Genomic DNA, 26,424 nt, shown 5'->3' with positions numbered 1-26,424 from the left:
TTGGAGTTTTAAGTTGAAGCCCCATGTTGTGGGGTGTGGAGCCTACTTAAAAAAAAAAGGAGAAAAAAAGAAAGCATTCCAGTGATAGATTTGGGGTTCCTGTAATTAAGACCAAAAGGAATATACTTTGTGTTATCTAATTAGTAATGGAAAATACTGTAACCTTACATTCTAATTCAATTAAAAAACACTGAGTACTAGAAGAAAGAACCTTCATTTCTGTTAATAAAATTTAATGCAGGAATAAGACTTCCAAATCCTAAAGAATAGATAGTTAATATATATTACAGTATCCTCAGTGTCTCCACGGAATTTTGGAGCAATGTTAAAACAATCTAAATTCAGGGCTAATTTCTTAGATTACCTGATAGATCTATAACAATGTTGCTGAAGACAGATTAGCAGTTGGGATCCAGATGAATGAAATGTTTTAAATGTAACTAAAGAGAATCCTTTTATATTTTGGAGAGGTTTTCACGTGAAAGTCAAATTAAGTGAAATAACTTTACATGCATGAGTAGAGTTTATTTTCCTCTCTAGTGACAGTAACAGAACCACAATTAAGTTTATTTTTTAACCTTTAATCATTAATAACTTTAACTGCTAAGCCTCAGACCTTCCATTGAGATCATTTATGGTATAACAGAAAGTGTAAATTAAAACTTTTTAAAAAATCTAAACAATTAGGATTAAAATATCTTTCCTTTAAGATTAGCAAAAATTAAAAAGATTGATACTGGCAAGTATTTTCTGAAATGGGCACTCATAAACATATGGTAAAAGTATAAAATACTTTTTGGGAGAACAATTTGACATCATTCATCAAAATGTAAAAGTCATCTAGCAGTTTCACATCTAGGAGTTCAACCGGGAGATATTATTTGTAATAGAGAAAAAGTAGAAATAACCTTATTTAACCAGTGCTTTATTGGTAGACCTTAATGGTCATTTTGGAAGTAAAGATACCTCATTTTAACATGAAAAGCAGGGGCACCTGGGTGGCTCAGTTAGTTGAACATCCGACTCTTGGCTTTGGCTCAGGTTGTGATGTTAGGGCTGGGAGGAGAGAGAAATGGCAAATTATTATTTATTTTTTTAAAAGATTTTATTCATTAGAGAGAGTGAGAGAGAGAGCACAAGATGGGGGAAGGTCAGGTAGAGAAGCCCACTCCCTGCTGAGCAAGGAGCCTGATGCGGGGTTCCATCCCAGGACCCTGGGATCATAACCCAAGCTGAAGGCAGCCACTCAACTGATTGAGCCACCTAGGTGCCCAAAATGGCAAATTACTGTCTAATGGGTACAGAGTGTCTGTTTGGGATGATGAGAAGTTCTGGAAATAGTGGTGATCATTGCACAACTTTGTGAATGCTATTGAATTTTACACTTTAAAAATGGTTAAATGGTCAATTTTATGTTATGTATTTTTTTACCACAATATTTTTTTTTAAACTGAGGTAGTGCTATATGTATTGACTTGGAAGATGTCAGAAGTATTTTCAGGGAGAAAAAGTGAATGTGTATATTGATGTGAGAGATTGGAAGGTGAGTAGATTTCTATTTATTAAAAAATTCTCTCTGTATATTTGTTTATACACAGGGAGAAATGTTGAGAGGATATGTACCTATTTGTTATAACATACAGTTTACCTGTGAGGAGTGGGACTAGGAAAGGGACTTTGTATTCTTTTGTATATGCAGTATACATGTATATGTATATATATACATATACATATATGTATATATGTATATGTATACATGTATATGTATATATGTATATGTATTTCTTTTTTTAAATAGCTTTTTTGGGAGATACATGTACTGTACAATTCATTGGTTGAAAATGTACAATTAAGTGGCTTTTAATATATCCAGAGTTGTGTGTCCATCACCACAATGAATTTTATTTTATTTTTTAAAAGATTTTATTTATTTGAGAGAGAGAGTGCGAGAGAGAGCGCACAACCAGTGGAGAGGAAGAAGCAGGCTGCTTATTGAGCAGGGAGCCTGATGTGGGGCTCAGTCCTAAGACCCTGGGATCATGACCTGAGCCAAAGGCAGCCACTTAACCAACTGAGCCACCCAGGCGCCCCTCACCACAATGAATTTTAGAACATTTTCATTACCTGGAAGAGCAATTCTGCTTTAGCAATGACTACCCAACCCTCAATTCACAACGCCCCCCCCCCCCCCCCGCCCCCGCCAGCTCAGCCCTGGGTGACCACAAATCTACTTTCTGTCTTTATGGATAATTTGCCTGTTCTGGATATTTTTTTTTTTTTTTAAAGATTTTATTTATCTATATAAGACGGAGAGAGCATGAGCAGGGGGATGGGCAAAGGGAGAGGGACAAGCAGACTCTCTGTTCTCCCTGTTGTGCACAGAGCACAATGCAAGGCTCGGTCCCAGGATCCTGAGACCATGACCAGAGCTGAAGTCAGACACTTAACCAACTGAACCACCCAGGTGTCCCTGTTCTGGATATTACATATAAATGAAATCATATAATATGTGGCTTTTTGCATCTGGCTTCTTTTACTTGCCGTATTTGTAAGGTTCATTGATGTTGATGTATGTATCTGTACTTCATTCCTTTTCATGGCTGAATAATATTCCATTGTATGGATATACCACATTTTATTTATCTTTTATTCATCTATTGATAGACAGTTGGGTTGTTTCTACTTTTTGGCTATTCTGAATAATACTGCTCTGAACATTCATGTACAAGTTTTTATGTGAACATAAGTTTAAGTTTCTCTTGGGTGTATACCTAGGAGTGAAATTGCTAAGTCATATGGTAACTCTGTATTTACCCATTTGAGGAACTGCCAAACTTCTCCAAAGTGGCAGTACCATTTTACAATCCTACCAGCAATGTATGGGTTATTCCAGTTTCTTCACATCCTCATCAATACTTGTTACTGTCTGTCCTTTTGATGATTATAGCCATCCTAGTGGGTGTGATATGCTATCTCATTGTGGTTTTGATTTGCATTTCCCAGTGGCTAATGATGTTGAGCATCTTTCCATGTGCTTATTGGCCATTTGTATATTTTCTTTGGAGATTATTTAGATCCTTTGCCCATTTTTAAATTGAGTTATCTTTTATTTAGTGGTAATAGTTCTTTATATATTTTAGACACAAGTCCTTATCAGACATTTGATTTGCAGAGATTTTCTTCCATTCTCTGAGTTGTCTTTTCACTTTATTGATGGTGTCCTTTGAAGCACAAAATTTTTAATTTTGATGATACCCAGTTTATTTTTTTGTTGTTGCTTATACTTCTGATGTCATAGCTAAACTAGTGTCTAATTTAAGATCACAAAGATTTACACTTACAGTTTTTTCTAAGAGTTTTATAATTTTAGCTTTTACATTTAGGTCTTTAATCCCTTTTGAGGTCTTTTTTTTTTTTTTTATGATATGAGGTAGGGACAACATCTTTCTTTTGCATGTGGTTATCCATTGTCCCCAGACTGTTTATTGAATATAACAAACATTTCTTGCTTTTATATATATATAAATTTTATTTATTTATGTGTGTGTAGGCTCCACACCCAGCATAGAGTCCAACACCAGGCTTAAACTCACGAGCTTGAGTTCAGGACCTGAGCTGAGATCAAGAGTTGGATGCTTAACTGACTGAATCCCCCAGATGCCCCACATTTCTTGCTTTTATAATTTTAAAAGTGTAAAGTGAAAGATTGTAATGGTAATTTGCTAGAATAACAAAAGTGAAGGCGTTCTTGGTAGCAGGAAACTTAAGCCGAAGAGTAAGCACTGTCAAAGAAGATTAAAGATAAAAAGAGAGGCAGTAATTGGTAGGTTGAGTTAGAACTTCTTTTTCCCAATTCTGACTGAGTTCTTAGTAGAACTAGGAGCTAATCTAGTATGTCCGTGTACCTGTCTTTCTGGCTAGCAACAATTTGAGTTAGAAAGGGTAGGTTCAAAAATGTAGAGAAAAGATCCAGTCTCTGTAAGGCTGAAGGATGATGCTTCTACCAAAGTATTAGAGAAAAGGTAGGAATCGATGCTTGTGGTAGCAAGGAAGGAAGTTGAAGGTAACAGAAGTAGGAGACAGGTTCTCTGTGGGTGATAGGTTCCAGGATGGAAATAGGAACAATTCTCAAGATGCATCTAGTTTGGGTGCCTGGGTGGTTCAGATGGTTAAGCGTCTGCCTTCGGCTCAGGTCATGATCCTAGGGTCCTGGGATCGAGTCCTGCATCGGGCTCCCTGCTTCTCCCTCTGCCTCTCCTCTCTCTCTCTCTCTCATGAATAAATAAATAAAACATTAAAAAAAAAGATGCATCTAGTTTGAATTTTTCTTAAAGATATTTATTTTGAGAGAGAGAGAGCATGCACGAGCAGGGGGAGGGGCAGAGGGAGAAGGAAAGAGACTCAGTGCTGAGCACGGAGCCCAATGCGGGGCTTGATCTCACAATGCTGAGATCACAACCTGAGCTGAAACCGAGAGTCGGATGCTTAGCCAACTGCACCACCCAGGTGCCCCTGAAATTTTAATAGAACACTTGCCAATTTTGTGTTGCAGTTACCTATAAAAATCAAGCCAGTAGTTTGTGGATTATAAAGTTCAAAAATCTATCAAATTGTTGCCAGCCAGAAATATAGGTACACTGACAGACTAGATTAGTTCCTAGTTCTACTAGGAACTCAGTCAGAATTTAGAGAAGTAAGTTCTTAATGTGTTTATCTGCTGCACCCTTTATAACAGTAAAATTCTTGGATCCTTCCTATTTCTGCTACACTAAGGAATTAGTCCATATAAATTTACAAGGGATCACCAGACAAGTAGTATGGTAAAATAGAATAAATCTTGGATTAGTTCTGGGAAGTCTCTATGATTCATTCATTTCTTCATTCAGCAAATATTTATTGAGCATCTGCTATGTGCCAGGCACTGTAATAGGTTCTGCAGATACAGTGGTGAGCAAAACCAGGCAGAATTTACGTATTTGGGACTAGTAGTTGAATGAAGACATCTTACCTTAATCAAACAATAAATTAATACACAATTAGTGTGAAAAATGCTACAAAGTAAGATATATAGTACTGTAAAAACATTAGGGGCAGCTGCCTTCTCCACTTCTGGGGGCATGGAGGTAGCCTCTCCCTGAAGTGCTTTAGTTGCAGGCAGTTGCCAGCTCTGAGATGAATGGTTCTGGGGGCACAGCTGCCGCCACTCTCCACCCTCTGGACCAAGGGTGATTCCCATAGTAGCATCCAGTAGGTGCCCACCAAAGTCACTGTGGTCTTGTTATATATCAGAAGGACTATAAGCATGATTGCTTTTGTGAAGAGCATCTTATTTCCTTATATCAGAGAAAATGTTAAGAATTAACCGCAGAGAAAAATACTTCTTCCTTCTTGGAAAGAAGAGTGCCAGTAGGACCTCAGTCTTTTGAGGTAACAGGCTGAAGAGGATTCCCATCAGGATAGGGTATTTTGACCTCTCCAACATCTGGGAATGGGGTGGATGATCTACAATAGATGTCCAAGCTGTGGTAGATCATGTGTGCTGGCAGAGATCTCTGGATGGAAAACCATGGTACTGATAACAAATATAAAGATTCATGTGGAAGGCAGTATTTTACAGCTGGGAGAATAAGAGTAGCATTCATTGGTCATTCCAGCAGCTAGGAAATGGAGAGAAGCTGGGATGAAGGTGTATATCTATTCTTCAGGGAGAGTAGAGGCACAGAAACTATGACTTGTGCACTCTACAGAGGAAGATATTCTTGAGCTTGGGATAGTTTCTTTGATGCCAAGGTTGGGCATAAAGTGGAGAGAGAGTTGTTGAAAGACTGCAAAACAGCTTTGAATGCTCAGTCAACAACCTTTTTTTTGACACATTAGAGGCTCGTGCTGCTGAGGAAGTGGACATGCTTATTGCTGTGGTGGTGAGACAGGGCTAGGTGGAGTTAAGAAATGATGAAAAGCCTATAGCCTCATAAATCATTCAGCAAACTACTTGTCCTCTTCAACCTAGAAAAGGATTTCTAAGGAAGACAAACGTTCTCATAGTTTGTCCGTGTAGTCTGGTTTATTTTAATGGTAAAAGTAGCTTACTTTAAAAACACACACACACACATATGTAGGCAAATATGTATGTGCTCAAATTACCTTCTACAGGTACATGAGTGATAAAAATCTCCATTCAGTGAAATTAAAACTTATTTTAAAATCTATTTCTGTAAAAGTTATTTGAAACTACAACACTAACCCCTACTGAGGGCAAAGTATAGTTGATAGAAAAAACTATTAACAGATCAAATGTGTCAGTATCAGGTCATACACCAAAATTGAAAGCTAGTTTTGAGCAGTATTTCAGAAGCCTTGCTATTTTAAAAACTGAAAGTGTTTCAAAGTCTTACTCTTTTTTTTTTTTTTAAGATTTTATTTATTTGAGAGACAGCACAAGCAGGGGGAGCGGGAGAGGGAGAAGCAGACTCTGCTGAGCAAGAAGCCCAATGCCGGACTCCATCCCAGGACCCTGAGATCATGACCCGAGCTGAAGGCAGATGCTTAACTGACTGAGCCACCCAGGCGCCCCTCAGAGTCTTTTTTTTTTTTAAGATTTTTACTTATTTATTTGACAGAGAGCGAGCCACAGTGAGAGAGGGAACACAAGCAGGGGGAGTGGGAGAGGGAAAGGGTTTCCTGTGGAGCAGGGAGCCCAATGCAGGGCTCAATCCCAGGATCCTGGGATCATGACCTGAGCTGAAGGCAGACACTTAACAACTGAGCCACCCAGGTGCCCCAGAATCTTATTCTTAATAATAAATAATTGCCCTGTTTAACTGTGAGAGAATAAAATCTAGAAGACTGCAATAACTGCATTTCACAATATTTGCCTACCTGCATACAAAAGACAAAGATAGTTGCCTGTGTTCCAAGAGAGGGCAAAATTAGAAAGAAAACGCATTTTAGTCTTGAACCAGAGAGTGTATCTTACTTAAGAAGAGACTTGCTAATCGTTGAGGCATCCACAGCAAAAAATCGCCTTACCAGTGAAAAAGGTGCATTAATGTAAAGTTAAAAAAGAGATGTGGTTCTTAATGTTTCAAAATACAGTCCTAATCCTGTGAATTTTTTTTATTTTTTTTAAGATTTTATTTATTAGCATGCACACGTGAGAGAGAGAGAGCAAGCGAGCAGAGGGAGGGGGAGAAGCAGACTCCCTGTTGAGCAGAGAGCCCAACATAGGGCTCTATCCCAGGACCCTGGAATCATGACCTGAGCCGGAGGCAGACACTTAACCAACTGAGCCATCCAGGCGCCCCTAATCCTGTCAATTCTAATTATAGATTATAGCTGCCTTTCTGACAACTTCTTAGCATAGTTTGAGAAATTATATTGTTATTTACTATTTTTAAAATGATTTTCCTGAAATCAGTCTATCAGATCAAGAAGAATCCTATATATTTTCTTTTGACATGGATGTGAGAAATGTCAATTTTCTAACAGTAGTAATTATCCTGGTTCAGTTTTTTTTTTCTTTTTAAGATTTTATTAGAGAGAGAGAGCACAAGAGGCAGAGCAATAGGCAGAGGGAGAGGGAGAAGCAGGCTCTCCAGTGATCAGGGAGCCCAACATGGGGCTCGATCCCAGAACCCCGGGATCATGACCTGAGCTGAAGGCAGACACTCAACTGAGCCATCCAGGCGCCCAATGTTTATTTATTTAAGGGAGAGGAGACTTAAGCTCAGCTAAAAGCTGTGGGAGGAATTGAGAAGGAAAGTTGATTATGTAAGAGAGAGAAGGGCTAATCAATGATTTATGCTTCCTAAAATTTCAGAAAATTATAGAATCTAAGGCAGAGGGTTAGCCTTAGATAATAGAGAGAAATTTCCTCTCTGGAACTGGAATGAAGGAACTAGATGATCTAAAAGGAACAGATAGATGCAAATGTAGGAAAAGTGTATGGTTTCTATATTCTCTGAAGTAGGGGATATGTACTGAGAGAAGGGGGAAGCTGAGGTGGGTTGGGGTTCAGAGTAGAAGAAGGAGTAGGAGTAAGGACCCATTTGAAGTTGGTGTTCATGAATTATCAGTGGAACACATTTGCCCTATTTCATGACTTTCTCCAGTAGAGTTTGATGACACAGGTATAAGCTTAGAGAAAAAAATTCATTGAGGATAATATTTTTGCCAGTTTAATTTAGGCATTTAGCAAGAATGTTGTTGAAATGATGGATCATGGAATCAGAGGTTGATGAGAGAAGTGAAGAAAGAAAGCTGATAGACCATAGGAGATAGCTTAATTTGGGGTGCCTTTTTAAATTTAGCTATAGTTCCCATACCATAAAATTCACTCCTTTACAGTGTACAATTCAATGGTTTTTAGTGTTTTTAGTTGTGCAACCTTTACCATTATCTAATTTCCGAACATTCCCATCACCCTGAAAAGAAAGCCTGTACTTATTAGCAGTTAACTCCCCATTTCCTCCTTCCTCTGGCAACCACTGATCTACTTTCTCTATCTGTTGACTTGCCTATTTTGGATATTTCCTATAAATGAAATCATAGTATGTGGTCTTTTGTATCTTGCTTACTTAACAGTGTTTTCAAGGTTCATCCGTATTGTGGCGTTTATCAGTACCCGATTCCTTTTCATGGCACAATAATCCATCATATGGATGTATCACATTTTATGTATCTACTCATCAGTTGGTGAATATTTGGATTATTTCCACTTTTTGGCCTTTAATAATCCTGCTATGAACATTCATGTACAAGTTTTTGTATGAACATACGTTTTAATTTCTCTTGGGTATGTACCTGGAAGTGGAACTGCTGAGTCATATGGTAACTGTATGTTTAAAAATTTGAGGAACTGCCAAACTGTTTTCCAAACTGGCTGCACTTTTTACATTTCTACCAGCAATGTGTGAGGGTTCTGATTTCTTCACATTCTCATCAGCACCTGTTATTGTCCATCTTTTTGTTTTATTTTGTTTTGTTTTAAGTAGGCTCCACGCCCAGCATGGAGCCCAACATGGGGCTTGAACTCAAGACCCTGAGATCAGGCTCTGAGCTAAGAGTTGAACACTTAACTGACTGAGCCACCCAGGTGCCCCCGTCCACCTGTTTTTATTATAGTCCTCCTACTGGGTGTTTTGGTACCTTTTAAAAACTTACTTTTATTTATGCAAGTAATACATGAATTTTTTATTTATTTATTTTTTTTAAGATTTAATTATTTTAGAGAGAAAGAGTGTGTGAGCGGGGGTAGGGGCAGAGGGAGAGGAAGAGAGAATCCCAAGCAGACTCCCCACTGAGTACAGAGCCCAACACAGTGCTCATGATCTCACAGAGATCATGACCTGAGCCGAAATCAAGAGTCAGATGCTTAACTGACTGAGCCACCCAGGCGCCCCTACATGAATTTTTTTCTTATAAAATATTTACACTATATAAATCAAGCTAAAAACCCTATGACCTCCACCCCAGTCAGTTCCTATGCCTAATGTAAAAAGAAAAATTGTTTTCAGTTTGATATGTATTTTTACAGAATTTTAAAAAATTCTCAGTGTAATAGCCCTATATAGCCTTCTTACATTAATCCAGCTGTTTTCAAAGAAACTGTAATAAATGAGTTTTTTTCTTTTCTAACCTTTAACTGTAAAATGTAGCATTTTTTAAAAAATGACAACATTGTTTAATAAAAATCATATCAAACAAGCAAGCCAACTAAATGCCTATACATAAGGCTTAATGTCCCATATATTACGGCTTTTAAAATGATGGCTATTAGTCTTTATGTATTGAAACATTATAAGTAATATTTTCTTCTTGTTCTTAGTGCCTGGCTCTCTGGCTATGAAAACCCTGTGGTGTCTCGAATTAATATGAGAATACAAGATCTAACAGGACTAGATGTTTCCACAGCAGAGGAATTACAGGTAGGTAATCACATTATCCTTAAACCATATGCTATCACATTATTTCTTTACACTTTTTCAAAAAATGTTGCAGATGAGATTTCCTAACATTGTATGGGCACTGATTAGGTATTGTAGGAGAGTTTGGGACCCTAAAAGTGAATATGCAAGCTGAAACCAAACAAACTACTCTTTAATAATCAATGGGAAAAATTAGATTAGTCTGTGAGCTCTAAAATTCTTTTACAAAACATTAAAAACTCATACTGTTAAGTATAAATTTATAGGGAAATGAACAATATGTAACATTAATATTTATTATATAAATATTAATATAATATATAATATAATAAAATATAAATATATTTAATATATACTTATATAATTTTTTGTCATTCCTAACTAAACCTGTCAGGTAACCAGGGGCAGTTTTATTTTTTTTAATGTGTTTTGTTTCTCTTTTCTATTGAGGTAGAATTCACATACCTTAAAATTTACCCTGGTTTTATTACATGCATATGCTTATGCAGCTATCACCACTATCTAATTATAAGACTATTTCATCACTTCAAAAACTTTAAGCAGTCACTCTCCATTCCCTCTCCCTAATGCCAGTGGCAACTACTAATCTCCTTTCTGGCTATCTATGAATTTGCCTTTTCTAGATATTTCACATAAATGGAGTAATACAATATGTGGCCTATTGTATCTGGCTTATATCACTTAATGTAATGTTTTCAATGTATCAGCACTTTATTCTTTTTCATGCCTGAATAATATTCCATTGTTTGGATGTATCACAACTTCATGTATCTATCAGCTGAAGGATATTTGGGTTGTTTGCACTTTTTGACTATAATGGCTAGTGCTGCTATGAATGTTTGTGTACACGTTTTTGTACAAACATTTAATTTTTTCTTGGGTATATAGGTATCTGTGGAACTGCTGAGTCATGTGGTGACTTTACAATTTGAGGAACTGCCAAACTGTTTTCCAAAATGGCTGCACAATTTTATAATTCCATTGACAGAGTATGAGGATTACAATTTTTCACATCTGTGTCAACACTTATTCTTGTCTGTTTCTTTTTTCTCATTACAGTTTTCATTTGCATTTCCCTGATGGCTAATGGTGTTGAGCATCTTTTCATGTGCATATTTGCCATTTATTTCTTTGAAAAAATTTTTGTTCAAATCCTTTGACTAATTGGGTTGTTTGTGTTTTTATTGTTGAGTTGTAAGTGTTCTTTTTTCATTCTGGATATAGGAGCATTATCAGATATATGGTTTGTAAATATTTTCTCCCGTTCTGTAGGTCATCTTTCATTTTCTTGATGGTGTCGTTTGGCACAAAATTTTTGATTTTGATGAAGTCTGATAGGTTTTTTTTTGTTTTTTGGCTTTGGGGTTTTTTTTAGTTGTTTATGCTTTCTTTTTCTTTTCTTTCTATTTTATTAAATTCCAGTATAGTTAACATACAATTTTATGTTAGTCTCAGAAGTACAATATAGTGATTCAGCAATTTTGTACATTATTCAGTGCTCATCATGATAAGTGTACTCTTAATCCCTATCATCTATTTCACCCATCCCCACCACCCATCTCCTATCTAGTAACCATCAGATTATTCTCTATAGTTAATCTGTTTTTTGGTTTGTCTCTTTTTTCCTTTGTTTGTTTCTTAAATTCCACATATGAGTGAAATCATATGATATTTGTCTTTCTCTGACTAATTTATTTCACTGAGCATTATCTTCTCTAGATCCATCCATGATGTTGCAAATGGCTAGATTTCATTCTTTTTTTTGTGGCTGAGTAATATTTCATTGTGCTTATATACCATAACTTTATCCATTCATCTGTCAATGAACACTTGAGTTGCTTCCAAAAGTTGGCTGTTGTAAATAATGCTGCAATAAATGCAGGGGTGCATATATCTTTTTGAATTAGTGTTTTTGTATTCTGGAATTACTGGATCATATGGTAATTCTATTTTTAATTTTTTGAGGAATTTCCATACTGTTTTCCACAATGGCTGCAGCAATTTACATTCCCACCAACAGTGCACGAGGGTCCCTTTTTCTCCACAACCTTGCCAACACCTGTTGTTTCTTGCATTTTTTATTTTAGCCATTCTGACTGGTGTGAGTTGATAGCTCATTGTGGTTTTGATTTACATTTCCCTGATGATGAATGATGTTGAGCATATTTTCATGTGTCTGTTGGCCATCTGTATGTCATCTTTGGAGAAATGTGTGTTCATGTCTTATGCCCATTTTTAAATTGGATTGTGTTGTGGGTGTTGAGTTGTATAAGTTCTTTTATTTTGGATACCAATCCTTTATCAGATACATCATTTGCAAGTATCTTCTCCTATTCAATAGTTTGCCTTTTCGTTTTGTGATTGCTGTGCAGAGGCTTTTTATGTTGATGTAATCCCAGTAGTTTATTTTTGCTTTTGTTCCCTTGCCATAAGAGACATGTCTAGAAAAATGTTGCTACAGCCAATGTCAGAGAAATTACTGCCTGTGCTCTCTGCTAGGATTTTTATGGTTTGAGGTATCACATTGGTTCTTTAATCCATTTCAACTTTATGTTTGTGTATGGTACCTGCAGTTTTGTTCTTCTTTTTCAAGATTGCTTTGGCTAGTGGTGCCTGGGTGGCTCAGTCAGTTAAGCATCTGCCTTCAACTCAGGCCATGATCCCAGGGTCCTGAATCAAGCCCCAAGTCTAGCTCCCTGCTCTGCAGGGGATCTGCTCTCTCTCTCTCCCTCTGCCTCTCCCCTGCTGTGCTCTCTCTCTCACTCTCTCCCTCTTTCTCAAATAAAATCTTAAAAAAAAAAAAATAGATTGCTTTGGCTATTGGAGGTCTTTTGTGGTTCCATACAAATTTTTGTATTCTTTGTTCTAGTTCTGTAAAAAATGCTGTTGGTATTTTGATAGGGATTGCATTAAATCTGTAGATTGCTTTGGGCAGTATGGACATTTTAACAGTATTTGTTCTTCTAATTCATGAGCATGGAATATCTTTCCATTTCAGTTTCTTTCATCAGTGTTTTATAGTCATCTTCAATTTCTTTCATCAGTGTTCTATACTTTTCTGAGTACAGGTCTTTCACCTCCTTGGTTGGGTTTATTCCTAGGTATTCTATTATTTTCGGTTAAATTGTAACTGGGACTGTTTTCTTAATTTCTTTCTGCTACTTCATTATCAGTGTATAGAAATGCAAATGGATTTCTGTATATTAATTTTGTATCCTGTGACCTTACTGAATTATCAGTTCAAGTAGTTTTTTTGGTGGAGTCTTTAGGATTTTCTATATATAGTATCATGTCATCTGCAAATAATTAAAGTTTTACTTCTTCCTTACCATGTTGAATGCCTTCTATTTTTTCTTTCTTGTCTGATTGCTGTGGCTACAGCTCCCAGTACTATGTTGAATAAAAATAGTAAAGATGGACATCCTTGGGGCGCCTGGGTGGCTCAGTTGGTTAAGCGTCTGCCTTCGGCTCAAGTCATGATCCCAGTGTCCTGGGATCGAGCCCCGCATCGGGCTCCCTGCTCAGCAGGGAGCCTACTTCTCCCTCTCCCTTTGCTGCTCCCCCTGCTTGTGTACTCTTTCTGTCTCTCTTTCTAGGTCAAATAAATAAATAAAATCTTAAAAAAAAAAAAAAGAATGGACATCCTTGTCTTCTTCTTGTCATTAGGGGAAAAGTTCTGTTTTTCCTCATTTGAGTAGCTGTTTTTCATATATGGCCTTTATTATGTTACTGTGTTCCCTCTAAACCTCCTTTGTTGAAGGTTTCTATCATGAATGAATGTTATACTTTGTGAAATGCTTTTTCTGAATCTATTGAAATAATCACATGATTTTTATCCTTTATCTTATTGATGTGACAATATCACAGTGATTGTTTTGCAAATATTGAACCACCCTTGCATACCAGGAATAAATCCCACTTGATCGTGGTGAATGAGTTGTATTTTTTTTAAAGATTATTTATTTATTTTGAGAGAGAGAGAGCAAGAGGAGGAGCAGGGGTATAGGGAGAGTCAAGCAGACTCCCTCTAAGCACGGAGCCCAACATGGGACTCAGTCCCAGGACTCTGAGATCATGACCTGAGCTGAAATCAAGAGCCGGTGCTTACTGAGCCACCCAGGCGCCCCATGTTGAATGAGTTTTTTAATGTATTGTTGAACTTGGTTTTCTGATATTTTGTTGAAGATTTTTGTGTTCATCAGAGGTATTGGCCTGTAGTTTTCTCTTGTGTAGTGTCTTATCTGGTTTTGGTATCAGGGTAATGCTGGCCTCATAGAATGTATTTGGAAGCTTTCCTTCCTCTTCTATTTTTGGAATAGTTCGAGAATACGTATAACTCTTCTTTAAATATTTGATAGAATTTACCTGTGAAGCCATCTGGTCTTGAAGATGTGTTTGTTGCGAGTTTTTGATTACTGATTCAATTTCATTGCCAAATCAGTCTCTATTTTCTGTTTCTTCCTGATTTGGTTTTAGGAGGTTAATATGTTTCTAGGAACTTACCCATTTTTTCCTAGGTTGTCCAATTTGTTGGTATATAATTTTTCCTAATATTGTCTTACAATTCTTTGTATTTCTTTGGTGTCGACTGTTATTTCTCCTCTTTGATTTCTGTTTTTATTTGATTCCTTTTTTTTTTTTTTTTTGATGAGTCTGGGTAGAGGCTTATCAATTTTATTGATCTTTTCAAAGAATCAGCTCCTGGTTTCATTGATCTGTTTTTGTAGTTTCTATTTCATTTATTTCTGCTCTAATCTTTATTATTTTCATCTTCCTACTGGTTTGGGGTTTTGTTTGTTCTTTTTCTAGCTCTCTTAGGTGTAACGTTAGGTTGTATATTTGAGATTTTTCTTGTTTTTGAGGTAGGCCTGCGTTGCTATAAACTTCCTTCCTAGAAGGACAGGTTTTGCTGCATCCCAAAGATTTTGGACCATTTTCATTTGTTTCCATGTACTTTTTTTTTTAATGATTTCTTGGTTGGCCCATTATTGTTTAGTAGCATGTTATTTAACCTCCATGTATTTGTGTCCTTTCCAGTTTTTTCTTGTGGTTGATTTCTAGTTTCATAGCATTGTGGTCAAAAAAGATATTTGGTATGATTTTAATCTTTTTAATTTGTTGAGACTTGTTTTGTGACCTGATATGTGACCTGTTCTGGAGAATGGTCCATGTGCACGTGAATGTATATTCTGCTGTTTTAGGGTGGGATATTCTGAGTATATCTTACTAGATCCGTCTGGTCCAGTGTGTCATCCAAAGCCACTCTTTTCTTATTGATTTTTTTTGTTTGAATGATCTATTGGTGTGAGTGTTAAAGTCCCCTGGTATTATTGTAACATTACCAATTATTTCCTTTATGATTTCTTTTTTTAAGATTTTTATTTATTTGAGAGAGTGAGCAAGGGAGAGCAGGAGTGAAGGGAGGGGCAGAGAGAGGGAGAAGCAGACTCCCTGCTGAGCAGGGAGCCCGACACAGGGCTCAATCTCAGGACTCCAAGATCATGACCTGAGCCAAAGGCAGACGCTTAACCGACTGAGCCACACAGGCACCCCCCTTTGTTTGTTATTAGCTGTTTTATGTATTTGGGTGCTCCCATATTGGGTGCATAAATGTTTACAATTGTTATATCTTCTTGTTGGATTGTCCCCTTTATGATTATATAGTGTCCTTCTTTGTCTTTTGTTACAGTCTTTGTTTTAAAATCTGTTTTGTCCAGTATATGTATTGCTATCCTGGCTTTCTTTTCACTTCCACTTGCAGGATAAATGCTTTTACAAAATCCCTTCACTTTCAATCTGCATGTGTCTTTAGGTCTGAAATGACTCTCTTGTAGGTAGCATATAGATGTGTCTTGCCTTTTTTATCCATTTTGTCACCCTGTTTTTTGATTGGAGTGCTTAGTCCATTTACATTAATTATTGATAGGTATGTACTTATTGTCATTTTGTTACTTGTTTTATGGTTGCTTTTGTAGTTCTTCCTTTTTTTCTTGTTCTCTTCTCTCATGTTTTGCTGGCTTTCTTTAGTGATACACTTGAATTCCTTTCTCTTTATTTTTTTGCACATTTATTACCAGTTTTTGATTTATGGCTACCATGAGGTTTATATATAACATCATATGCATATAGTAGTCTATTTTCTTTTGCTGCTTTTAAAATTTGCTATCACTGCTTTCTGCCATATTAATTACTTTGTGTCTTGATGTGGACTTTAATGTTGATTTTGTTGGGGATTCTCTGTACCTCCTGGAGCTGGATTTCTGTTTCTTTCCCCAGATTTGGGAACTTTTCAGCTATTATTTCTTCAAATTTTCTGCTTCCTTTTCTTTCTCTTTTCCTTCTAGAATCTGTGTAATGCAAATATTACTACATTTGATGGTGTCACTGAGTTCTCTTAGTCTGTTTTCATTTATTATCTTTTTTTCTCTTTCCTGTTCAACTTGACTGCTTTCCTTTACTCTGTTCTACTTCCTCTGTTCTATTTATTCCCTCTAGTGTATTTTTAATTTCAGTTATTGAGTTGTTCAACTCTGACTGGTTCTTTTTTATGTTTTCTATCTCTTTGTTGAGGGTCTCATTGAGGTCCTTCACTTTGTTCTCAAGTCCAGTGAGTATCTTTATGACTATTACTTTAAATTCTCTATCAGGTATATTACTTACCTCTGTTTCACTTAGGTCTCTTGTAATTTTGTCCTGATCTTTCATTTTGGGTCATAGTCCTCTGTCCCCTTATTTTGTCTAACTCTCTGTGTTTGTTTCTATGTGTCAGGTAAGTCAACTGTGTCTCCTGCTCTTGAAAGTAGTGGCTTTATGAAGAAGAGGTCCTGTAGTGCCCTGCAGTGCAATGTCCCCTGTTCACCAGAACCCAGTGCTTCAAGGGTATCTCCTCTGTATGTTGCATGCACCCTACTGTTGCTGCTGAGCCAAGTTTGCCTTTAGTCCGGTTGTCTGTAATGACTCTCCTTGCCTGTTGTGAGCAGGTTTTGGTCCCTGTGTTGTTAGTGGGCCAGTCTGGGGCCACTGTAGGCTAAAACTGAGTCAGATCAGATGTTTGCCAAAAATTCAATAGAACTGAACTGCCGGGTGCTTTCCCTGTGTTTTGCCCTGAGAAGCTTTTGTTGGAGGGTGGAGCCTGCAATCAGACTGGCCCCCTGCTGGGCCACAATCTGACAGGTGCATGTATTTATCTTCACCTCTCCCCAGGGCAGGAGTCACTTTGGAGTGGTGGAGGCCCCTGGCAGGGCTACTTGCACACTTCTAGGCTTGTGGCACTCTTTTGGATGGACTCTGGCTAAGAGTGTATTGGAGAGAGCTGGGGCTCATGGTGCTAGCAAGATCTGCACAGGTTTCTGCAGGTGAGGGCTTCCAGCCCCTGGGAAAACTGCCCAGGCTGGAATGGAGGGGTGGGTCCATAGAAGAGCTAGGGAAGGAGGAGGTTTGCAGTTAGTAAGGTTCATGCAGATCTGCTGTGTGAGAAAGACCTGAAGCTGCCTGGGATGGGAGGGGGCGTGTGTGCGGAAGAATGTGGAGCCAGGGCTCTCACTGTGAGCAGGAGAGTGTTCTGCTGCCCAGGTTCCCACAGGTCTCTGCATATCTAGGCTGGGGGAACAAGGAAGGGAAATGACACCTTCTAGCTATTTTGTTCTTAGAGAAGTGTCCCCCAAATCCCTGTCCGTCCAGCACGTGCTCTGAGATTAGTAAATCCTCCTGTATACCCCACACGTTTTTCCAGCTGCCTCTTCTGTGCTGTATCTCAGCCGGGCTGTGGGCAGCACTCTCTTAATTATGTTCTTTCATTTCATCAGCAGCGCTCTTTCAATTACATTCTCCTTTCATTTTGTCATATTGGGATGCAAGGAAGGAGTTCAGGAAGGTATCATTCTCCTTAGTTTATAAATAAGAAAACTGAGATTGTACTGAAAGTTACATATATTATAACTGAGAAGACTAGAACTTAGAGATACTTTTCTTACTTCCTTTTGCTGCTTCACACTGAGATTGTCATTATCAACTGAAATTGTTAGGGCCCTCCAGCAGGAATAATTAAGTTTCATGTTAACTTCCTCCCTCTTTTACCTTAGGGTAAAAAAAAATATGTAGGAGGAGATTTTATTAAAATAGATTGGGAGTTTCCCAGCATTTGGGGCTTTGGAAAACATGAGTCTTGATTTAAATTACAAAGGAAAATGTTTAGTAAAAATTAATAGAAATCTCAAAACCCTGGGGCGCCTGGGTGGCTCAGTCGTTGGGCATCTGCCTTCGGCTCGGGTCATGATCCCGGGGTCCTGGGATCAAGCCCCACGTCAGGCTCCCTGCTCTGCGGGAATCCTGCTTCTCCCTCTCCCACTTCCCCTGCTTGTGTTCCCTCTCTCGCTGTGTGTCTCTCTGTCAAATAAATAAATAAAATCTTAAAAAAAAAAAGAAATCTCAAAACCCTGATTCTAGAAAATTATAACATTTTAATTTAAAAATTCTTTTTTTTAAAAGATTTTATTTATTTATTTGAGAGAGAGAGAATGAGAGAGAGCACAAGAGGGAAGAGGGTCAGAGGGAGAAGCAGACCCCCTGCCGAGCAGGGAGCCCGATGTGGGACTCGATCCCGGGACTCCAGGATCATGACCTGAGCCGAAGGCAGTCGCTTAACCAACTGAGCCACCCAGGTGCCCTAATTTAAAAATTCTAACTCAAATTTTAGTTTAAGTTATGTATTAGAGGAAAACATGTACCCGAAACATTTGCTAAAGAAAAACATATTAACTAAGGTTCTAAAATAATCATATAGTAGCTGTCCTTAGATTTTTGTCCTTGGTTCCTTAGGAACTCTCATTGATTTAAACTGCTTTGCTTCTTATTTCTCTAGGACTACATAACCATGACATATAAGACACCAAAATAGGACTTACAAATTTTTTGAATAGTAGTCTTGATTCTTTTTAACACATACTTTGTTCCTCTCCTTCAGGTAGCAAATTATGGAGTTGGAGGACAGTATGAACCCCATTTTGATTTTGCACGGGTAAGTAAAAAAAAATCGGGAAGGGGGCGCCTGGGTGGCTCAGATGGTAAAGCGTCTGCCTTCGGCTCAGGTCATGATCCCAGGGTCCTGGGATCGAGCCCCACATCGGGCTCCTGGCTCAGCGAGGAGCCTGCTTCTCCCTCTCCCTCTGCCTCTCTCCCTGCTCATGCTTTCTCTCTCTCTTTCTCTCTCTGTATCTCTGTGTCTCAAAGGAATAAATAAAATCTTAAAAAAAAAAATGGGGACGGTAGGAGTTCTGCTGAAACTCAGGCATGACGTGTTAATTCTGTTATTTTAGTATTAAAAATTTATAGTCTGTTTGCAATTTGTGGAAGCATGGTGGAATAGATACCCTATAAAACCTTTTTAGCAGTAAAAAACCCTTAGATACACAGTAAAAAAAATTAGATACTTTTAAATGCATTGCTGAGCCTGGAAGAAAGTAAAGGAAATTCCCAAAGGCAAAATGAACAAGGAAAACTTAGAAACTAAAATTAGAGTTAAAGGGGGTGGCAGAAAAGCTGAAGCTGAAAGCATGTGCCTCCAGGAATATAGAGCTTTGGGGACTAACAGCTCTGTGAGAGAACCTACCACTGTGCAGGCTACTGAACCTGAGAGACCCATGCATAAAACCTGAATCTCCAAAAGGATTACACCCTCAGAGAACGAATAGCCTGAAAATAATCTACTTTGAGTTAGGAGCCTTAAGGGGAGTTGCCTGTCATCACCTTGGTGGGGATGTAATGTGTATGAGAGCCTTTTCTGGAAGTTTGAAAGCATAGGCCTGCTCCCACATGAACCTTGGATTTGAATTTTCACTACCCTGGAAGAGGAGAAATTAAAGTTTTTCAGTTAGGTAGTGCTCCTTGGTACCTGGCAGAAAACAGGCATCCTCATTCTAACACCTCAGGAATTTTAAAGATTAAGGTCAGCCAAACAGGAACTGATTAGAAATTACTAACTGGTAATAAGACACCATTGGTGAGACTGAAACAACCCACACATTTAGATGCCCCCAGGATGTTAGGTAGTTATCAGATACAGAATATAAAATAACTGTATAATATTTCTAAAAATTAAAGGATAAAAATTAATAAACTTTCAAAATGATTTAACATTTGAAAAACAAATGGAAGCTCTAGGTAGAAAAAAGTAATTGTTGAAATTTAAAGTTTGGATAAATTAAAACAGGTTAGAGACAGTTGAAGTGAATTAGTAAATTAGCTGATAAATCTGAAGAAATTACAAGAATATGCTGAGAGATAGGAAGATAAATACAAAATAGATGTAGAGACACTGGAGAATAAATAATATCGAAGCAGTTTGCTAAAAAGGTGTAACTTTTTTCACATTAAGCTATAAATTATACATTATCAAATCTTAATTAAGCTTTATCATAATTACCTGAATTCTAGGGGTGCCTGGGTGGCTCGGTAGGTTAAGCGTCTGCCTTTGGCTCAGGTCATGATCCCGAGGTCCTGGGATTGAGCCCCACGTCAGGCTCCCTGCTTGGTGAGGAGCCTGTTTCTCACTCTCCCTCTGCAGCTCCCCTGATTGTGCACATGCATACTCTCTGTCAAATAAATAAATAAAATCTTAAAAAAAAAAAATTAAAATAAATTCAGGGAGAAGTATTTTTTAAAAATTAAATGAATTCTTTTTTTTTTTTAAATTAAATGAATTCTAAGAACTAAACTGCCTCAGGTACTTTAATAAATTTATTGATCTATTACCATTTTAAAATGAGTATATTCTTTTGAAAGAAAACACAGCTTTTATTGTGTTATAGCCCTTGACCATCTTAAATCCCAGAACCCTAGACTCTTCTGTGTAGGCCAGCAAAGAATATATTTTTAGTTTCTTCAATTATTGAAAAATGTCTGAGAGTCTTGGATGATGTGAAAGAGGATAATTCAAGTCCTGATATTAGTGCAACTAAATTTTTTTCTTAGTTTTTTTTTTTAGAAATCATTACAGATTCTTAGGAAGTTGTGAAGAAATGTACCGGGAGGTCCCGTGAACCGTTCCCTCAGCCTCCCCCACTGTTAACATCTTCCATTACTGTAGCACATTATCAAAACCAAGAAATAGGCATTGGCACAAGCCACCGAGCTTATTCATATTTCACCAGTTACATTTACACTAATTTGGGTGTGTGTGTGTCTATGCAGTTTTATTACATGTGTAGTTTTGTGAAACTACCACCACAGTCAGGGTGCATAAGTGCACCATCGCTGCCAGACTCCCTCATAGTACTGCTCTGTAGCTGCACATACCCTTCTGCTACCCGTTCCTAACTGCTGGTTAGCACTCCTCTAACCTGTCTCAATTGTCGTTTCACAAATGTTAGATAGACTTGTATGCAGTATGTATCCTTTTGAGATCTTCTCTTTTCACTCAGCATAATTCCCTTGAGGTTCATGTTCTTACAGAATGTAACAGTGTGTTCCTTTTTTATTGCTGAGTACTATTTTATGGTATGGACACACCTCAGTTTGTTTAGTCACTCATCCTTTGAAGGATGTTAGGGTAGTTTCCAGTTTGGGGCTGTCACACATAAAGATGTGTGTAAATTTCTGTGTGAAAAATCCGTTTTCATTTTCCTGGGATAACTGCCAAGAGACTGTATTGTATTTTGATTTAGATTTTTAAAAAAAGATTTTATTTATTTATTTGAGACAGAGAACGAGCAGGGGGTAGGGGCAGAGGCAGAGGGAGAGGGGAGAAGCAGACTCCTTGCTGAGCAGGGAGCCCGACACAGGGCTCGATCCCAGGACCCTGAGATCATGACCTGAGCTAAGGCATACATTTATCGGACCAAGCCGTGCAGGCACCCCTAATTTAGATTTAAATAGCCAGATGTGAATTCTCCAGCCAGATTAAAGTGCTGACTGTCTAAAAGAATGACAAGCATAGTCACAGTAAACATTTGAATGGATAATGAGTTCAAAGTAAATCTCAAAATAAACTTTTTACCCACAGAGAACAGAGTTCATAAATGTAGCTATGAGGCTCTGTCTTTTTGGAAGCAAAACTATAGGCATGAATTTTATTAATAATCTGTAGATAGTAGATATTGGTTTTCGTTATTTAGGCTAATAAATGTGGGGGTTTTTTGCCTGCAATGGTCTTACCAAAAGTATTCACTGTACAAGCTGAATTGAAATCCAACAAGTATTTAAGTGACTGCTATATATTGTGCACCAGACATTATAAATGAACCTTTTGGGGTTAGGCATATCCTTTAGCATATTACTGGTGTTTAGGTGCCACTAGATAATTTGCATTACTGAATTTCATTGTGTTTTATTCACAGAAAGATGAACCAGATGCTTTCAAAGAGCTGGGGACAGGAAATAGAATTGCTACATGGCTGTTTTATGTAAGTTACAGCTAAAATTTTTATTTTAAGATGGGATTTTATTACATGACATTTATTTTGATGTGTTCAGATGTTTGTTTTCCTTAGACCTTATTTAACATTCTAATTTAAAGCTTTTACAACTGAGTAAGTGGAGGGTTTTTTTTTTGCAACTTTTTCAGATTAATAAGAATGCTGAAATTACTAACAGTCTCTATACTTGGAGATAATCATTGTTGATATTTTGGAGTATGGACTGTTAATATGCATATATAAGTACCTCTGTATATTTTGAATTTTTTTGATGATATATATCAGAAAAAGTATACAAATCATAAGTATTTAACTTCATAAATTTTCACAGTGAACACATCTGGTGTAAGCAGCAGCTAGATCAAGATAATAGCACATTATAGCACCTTGGCAGCCCCATTAAGAGTAACTAACCATTTTCACATTGTTTATTAAAGTTTCAAACAGTATGGTATTTTTTAATTTTTTCTATATGTTTAGGTATATGAACTGAACAGTCTTAACTTTGGTCATAATATTTGCTCCAGTTCTCTACTGCTGCATAACAAATAACCACAAATCACCACAAAACTGAATGGATTAAAATAACTTTTTTATTATGTTATGTTAGTCACTAACAGTACATCGTTAGTTTTTGATGTAGTGTTCCAGGTTTCTATCTCTCTTGGTTGTGAGGTTGAGCGGGCTTCACTCCTGGTTCTTGCTGTGGATCTTTCATGCATTTGCAGTCAGAGGATGACTGGAACTGGGGTCATTTTGAAGGCTGAGGTTGAGACTGGCTTTGGCCAGAATACCTGCATGTGGTCTGGGCTTCCTCCCAGCATGGTGACTGGATTACAAGAGCTCATGTCTCCACAAAAAGCAAGGCTGAAATGCATGGCATTTTCATTACCTACCCTCAGAAGTCAATGTCACTTCTGCATTTTATTAATCAAGGCAATTACAAAGATTTGCCAAGGTTCAGGGGGAGAGGACATAAACTCTACCACTCGATAAGAATATTGGTGTCATGTAAAAAAACATGTAGGTCAGGGCATATTGGTATAATATTTGGAAAATATAATCTACAGTAGTAACCTTTGTTAACTTAAAAAATGTATTTTATATCTAGACTTAAATTTTGCTTATTTCATTACACTTTCTATCCCGTCCCCATTTGAATGATAGGAAAATGGCATCTCTTTGCTGTTTTATTCTCACTCTCTACCAAAATCCGTGTATCTCTGCTCAGTCTCATTTTCTTTCTTCATTGCTCCCTTCACCTTCCCTGTGTGTCTTTTACTCTATTTCCTCCATTCCGCTTTCCCTCTATTCAACCTACCTTCTCACCTTCCTACCTTATTATTCTCCCACCCTCCCCTCTTACAACTTTATCTGTTTCCAAAAAGATTTAAGTACTGTAATATAACTAAGTTAAAGATGAGAGAGAATTACCACAAAGGGAAAACCAGGGGAGAAGCTTGATACATTATACAAAATTCATGCTGTGAAATCTTGTATACTTTTTAGAGGTGAACTTCCATTATTGTACCAATTTATATCCCACCTTTAAGTGTGATGTTTGTCAGACTTTGATCTGTACATCTTTCACTTATTAGACTAGCAGTTTTTGTGGCTTTAATTTGCATTTCTCTTATTAGAGAGGTTGGTCATCTTTTCTGATGTTTAAGAGATATTTTTTTTCTTTTATGAATATTGATGCTGTATTACTTGGTCCAATATCCATGAATATTAGATTTGACCATTAGATTTTATGTTAATTACTAATATGTTCTTTAATTATATAGCATTTTGATTAGATTAGTAATTCATGCCCCCCCCCATTGTTTAAATACTGTTCCTAGATGGGCCATTTAGCACAACTTTTTCATTGTTTTTTCATTGCTTACAGAGCTGATAGCGCTTTGCTACTGATGCTGTATTTATCATAGTAAAATACCGTTATTTATCTCAATATCAGGCACAGTTTAAATCAAAATAAAAGCATTAAGATCAAACTGTTTTCTTTGATATAACATTTGCCTGGCAAATCTTTTTGTTTTCAGTGTTTAAGTCCCTTGTTTTAGATGTGACTCTTGGATGTAGCAACAGTTGGGTTTTGCTTTTTGGTACAGTCTTTATGATCTGTGTTTCCTTTGTCTCATTTTGTGCATGTGCTTCCTCAATTTGGAAGATTTGTGTTTTTATTCTAGGTTACATTTTAAAATTGTTAAGATTTTAATTCCAGTACAGTTGACATACAGTGTGATACTAGTTTCAGGTGTACAAGTTAGTGATTCACCACTTCTGTACATTACCCGGTGCTCATCACAAGTGCACTCCTTAATCCCCATCACCTCTTTAACCCATCCACCCCTGACTTCCCGTCTGGTAACCATCAGTGTGTTCTCTATAGTTAAGAGTTTATTTCTTGGTTTCTCTCTTTTTTTCCCCCTTTGTTTTGTTTCTTAAATTCCAAATATGAGTGAAATCATATGGTATTTGTCTGTCTCTGACTTACTTTGCTTAGCATAATACTCTCTGGCTCTGTCCATGTCATTGCAAATGGCAAGGTTTCATTCTTTTTTATGGCTGAATAATATTCCATTGTGCATATATACATCACATCTTCTTTATCCATTAATCTTTCAATGGATACTTGGGCTTCTTCCATAATTTAGCTATTGTAAATAATGCTGTAATAAACAGGGGTACATATATCCTTTTGAATTAGTGTTTTCATATTCCTTGGGTAAATACCTAGTTAGGAGCACCTACTATTACTACTGTAGACACTAAAGCTCAGCAGTGAACAAATGAAAAGTCCTGTCCCCATGGAGGTTATACTTTAGTGCAATAAATGCATAATTATACCCCTGTATTACTTGGTGTATTGGTTTTAAATAATCTTTTTACCTCTAGCTATAAGACATAAAAGATATCCTTATCACCTTTCCTGACTGTATCATTTCTTTGCTTTTTATTTTTTTACTTAGTATGTAAACCTAAACAGCATTTTGTTTAAAAACTGAGTAGCATGCACAAACCTATCTATGTTAGGTATAAGTCCAGATATTCTCATATTCTGTGCAGTATCCTATCTTCCTCACAATGGCATATTTAACTTTATTATACCAGTGCTTCTGATAATACTCTGGAATTCTTACAGATGAGTGATGTGTCAGCAGGAGGAGCCACTGTTTTCCCTGAAGTAGGAGCTAGTGTTTGGCCCAAAAAGGTAAACTTGATTCGTTTGTTAAATTTTGTGGGTCTGTTTTTTCCCTGAGGAGGAGATGCACCTCAATTTCATGGTTTAATTAACTCCATTTTTAAAGACAGAGATAATCCTTACTAGGTAAAATTTACTTACTAGGTATACCAGGTAAAATTTTAAATTTTTTTTTAAGATTTTATTTGACAGAGAGACAGCAAAAGAGGGAACACAAGCAAGGGGAGTGGGAGAGGGAGAAGCAGGCTTTCCGCTGAGCAGAGAGCCCACTGTGGGGCTGGATCCCAGGACCCTGGATCATGACCCGAGCCGAAGGCAGTTGCTTAACGACTGAGCCACCCAGGTGCCCCAAAATTTTGAATATTTTTATGATTACCTAGAGGTAATGAACAACCAAGGATTAGTACTTAAAAGTTTTCATTCCTAAAATGGGTTCCAGGGGTGCTTAACGACTGAGCTACCCAGGTGCCCCAAAATTTTGAATATTTTTATGATTACCTAGAGGTAATGAACAACCAAGGATTAGTACTTAAAAGTTTTCATTCCTAAAATGGGTTCCAGTGATAACCTGATATTTAGAGATAATTTTGTATTATTCTCCACAGGGAACTGCTGTTTTCTGGTATAATCTGTTTGCCAGTGGAGAAGGAGATTATAGTACACGGCATGCAGCCTGTCCAGTGCTAGTGGGAAACAAATGGGGTAAATATTTCCTATATTCTCTTGTGATTTCTCCTAACATTGAAAGGGATTCAGCCAAGCCAGTTTCTGATCTTAATATATTTGGTTTCAACAGCTCAGAATTCTGATGACAGATTTTAACAGTATTCCCACTTGAATAAGACAGTATCTTTCCCTC

General features: G+C 37.3%; 1 protein-coding gene, 1 long non-coding RNA gene and 1 pseudogene across 5 annotated transcripts in view; 2 read left to right on the top strand and 1 right to left on the bottom strand.

Annotated features, from left to right (window-relative positions):
* P4HA1 (prolyl 4-hydroxylase subunit alpha 1) overlaps window positions 1-26,424 on the top strand; it is a 97,479-nt gene that overhangs the window by 68,854 nt on the left and 2,201 nt on the right. For all 4 annotated transcript variants that reach the window (XM_054508212.2, XM_054508210.2, XM_054508209.2 and 1 more), the window contains 5 exons: window positions 9,827-9,930; window positions 18,914-18,963; window positions 22,280-22,345; window positions 25,506-25,574; window positions 26,171-26,267. In XM_054508212.2, coding sequence (XP_054364187.1) covers window positions 9,827-9,930; window positions 18,914-18,963; window positions 22,280-22,345; window positions 25,506-25,574; window positions 26,171-26,267 — 386 coding nt within the window. The remainder of the gene's footprint in view (window positions 1-9,826; window positions 9,931-18,913; window positions 18,964-22,279; window positions 22,346-25,505; window positions 25,575-26,170; window positions 26,268-26,424) is intronic.
* LOC135364775 (uncharacterized) overlaps window positions 914-26,424 on the bottom strand; it is a 68,267-nt gene continuing 42,756 nt past the window's right edge. Inside the window, exons 2-3 of the long non-coding RNA XR_010412477.1 lie at window positions 20,368-20,536; window positions 914-1,056 (exon numbers count right to left, since the gene is read on the bottom strand). This is a non-coding gene — a long non-coding RNA (uncharacterized LOC135364775). The remainder of the gene's footprint in view (window positions 1,057-20,367; window positions 20,537-26,424) is intronic.
* On the top strand, window positions 5,118-8,794 carry LOC123845598 (enolase-phosphatase E1-like; annotated as a pseudogene).

Source organism: Mirounga angustirostris, unplaced genomic scaffold, assembly GCF_029215605.1.
Source record: "Mirounga angustirostris isolate CCGP_5_RB_7025 unplaced genomic scaffold, mMirAng1.0.hap1 SCAF_6, whole genome shotgun sequence".
NCBI lineage: Eukaryota > Metazoa > Chordata > Mammalia > Carnivora > Phocidae > Mirounga > Mirounga angustirostris.
The sequence above is the reverse complement of the archived record's forward strand: the minus strand, read 5'-3'. Positions and strand labels throughout refer to the sequence as shown.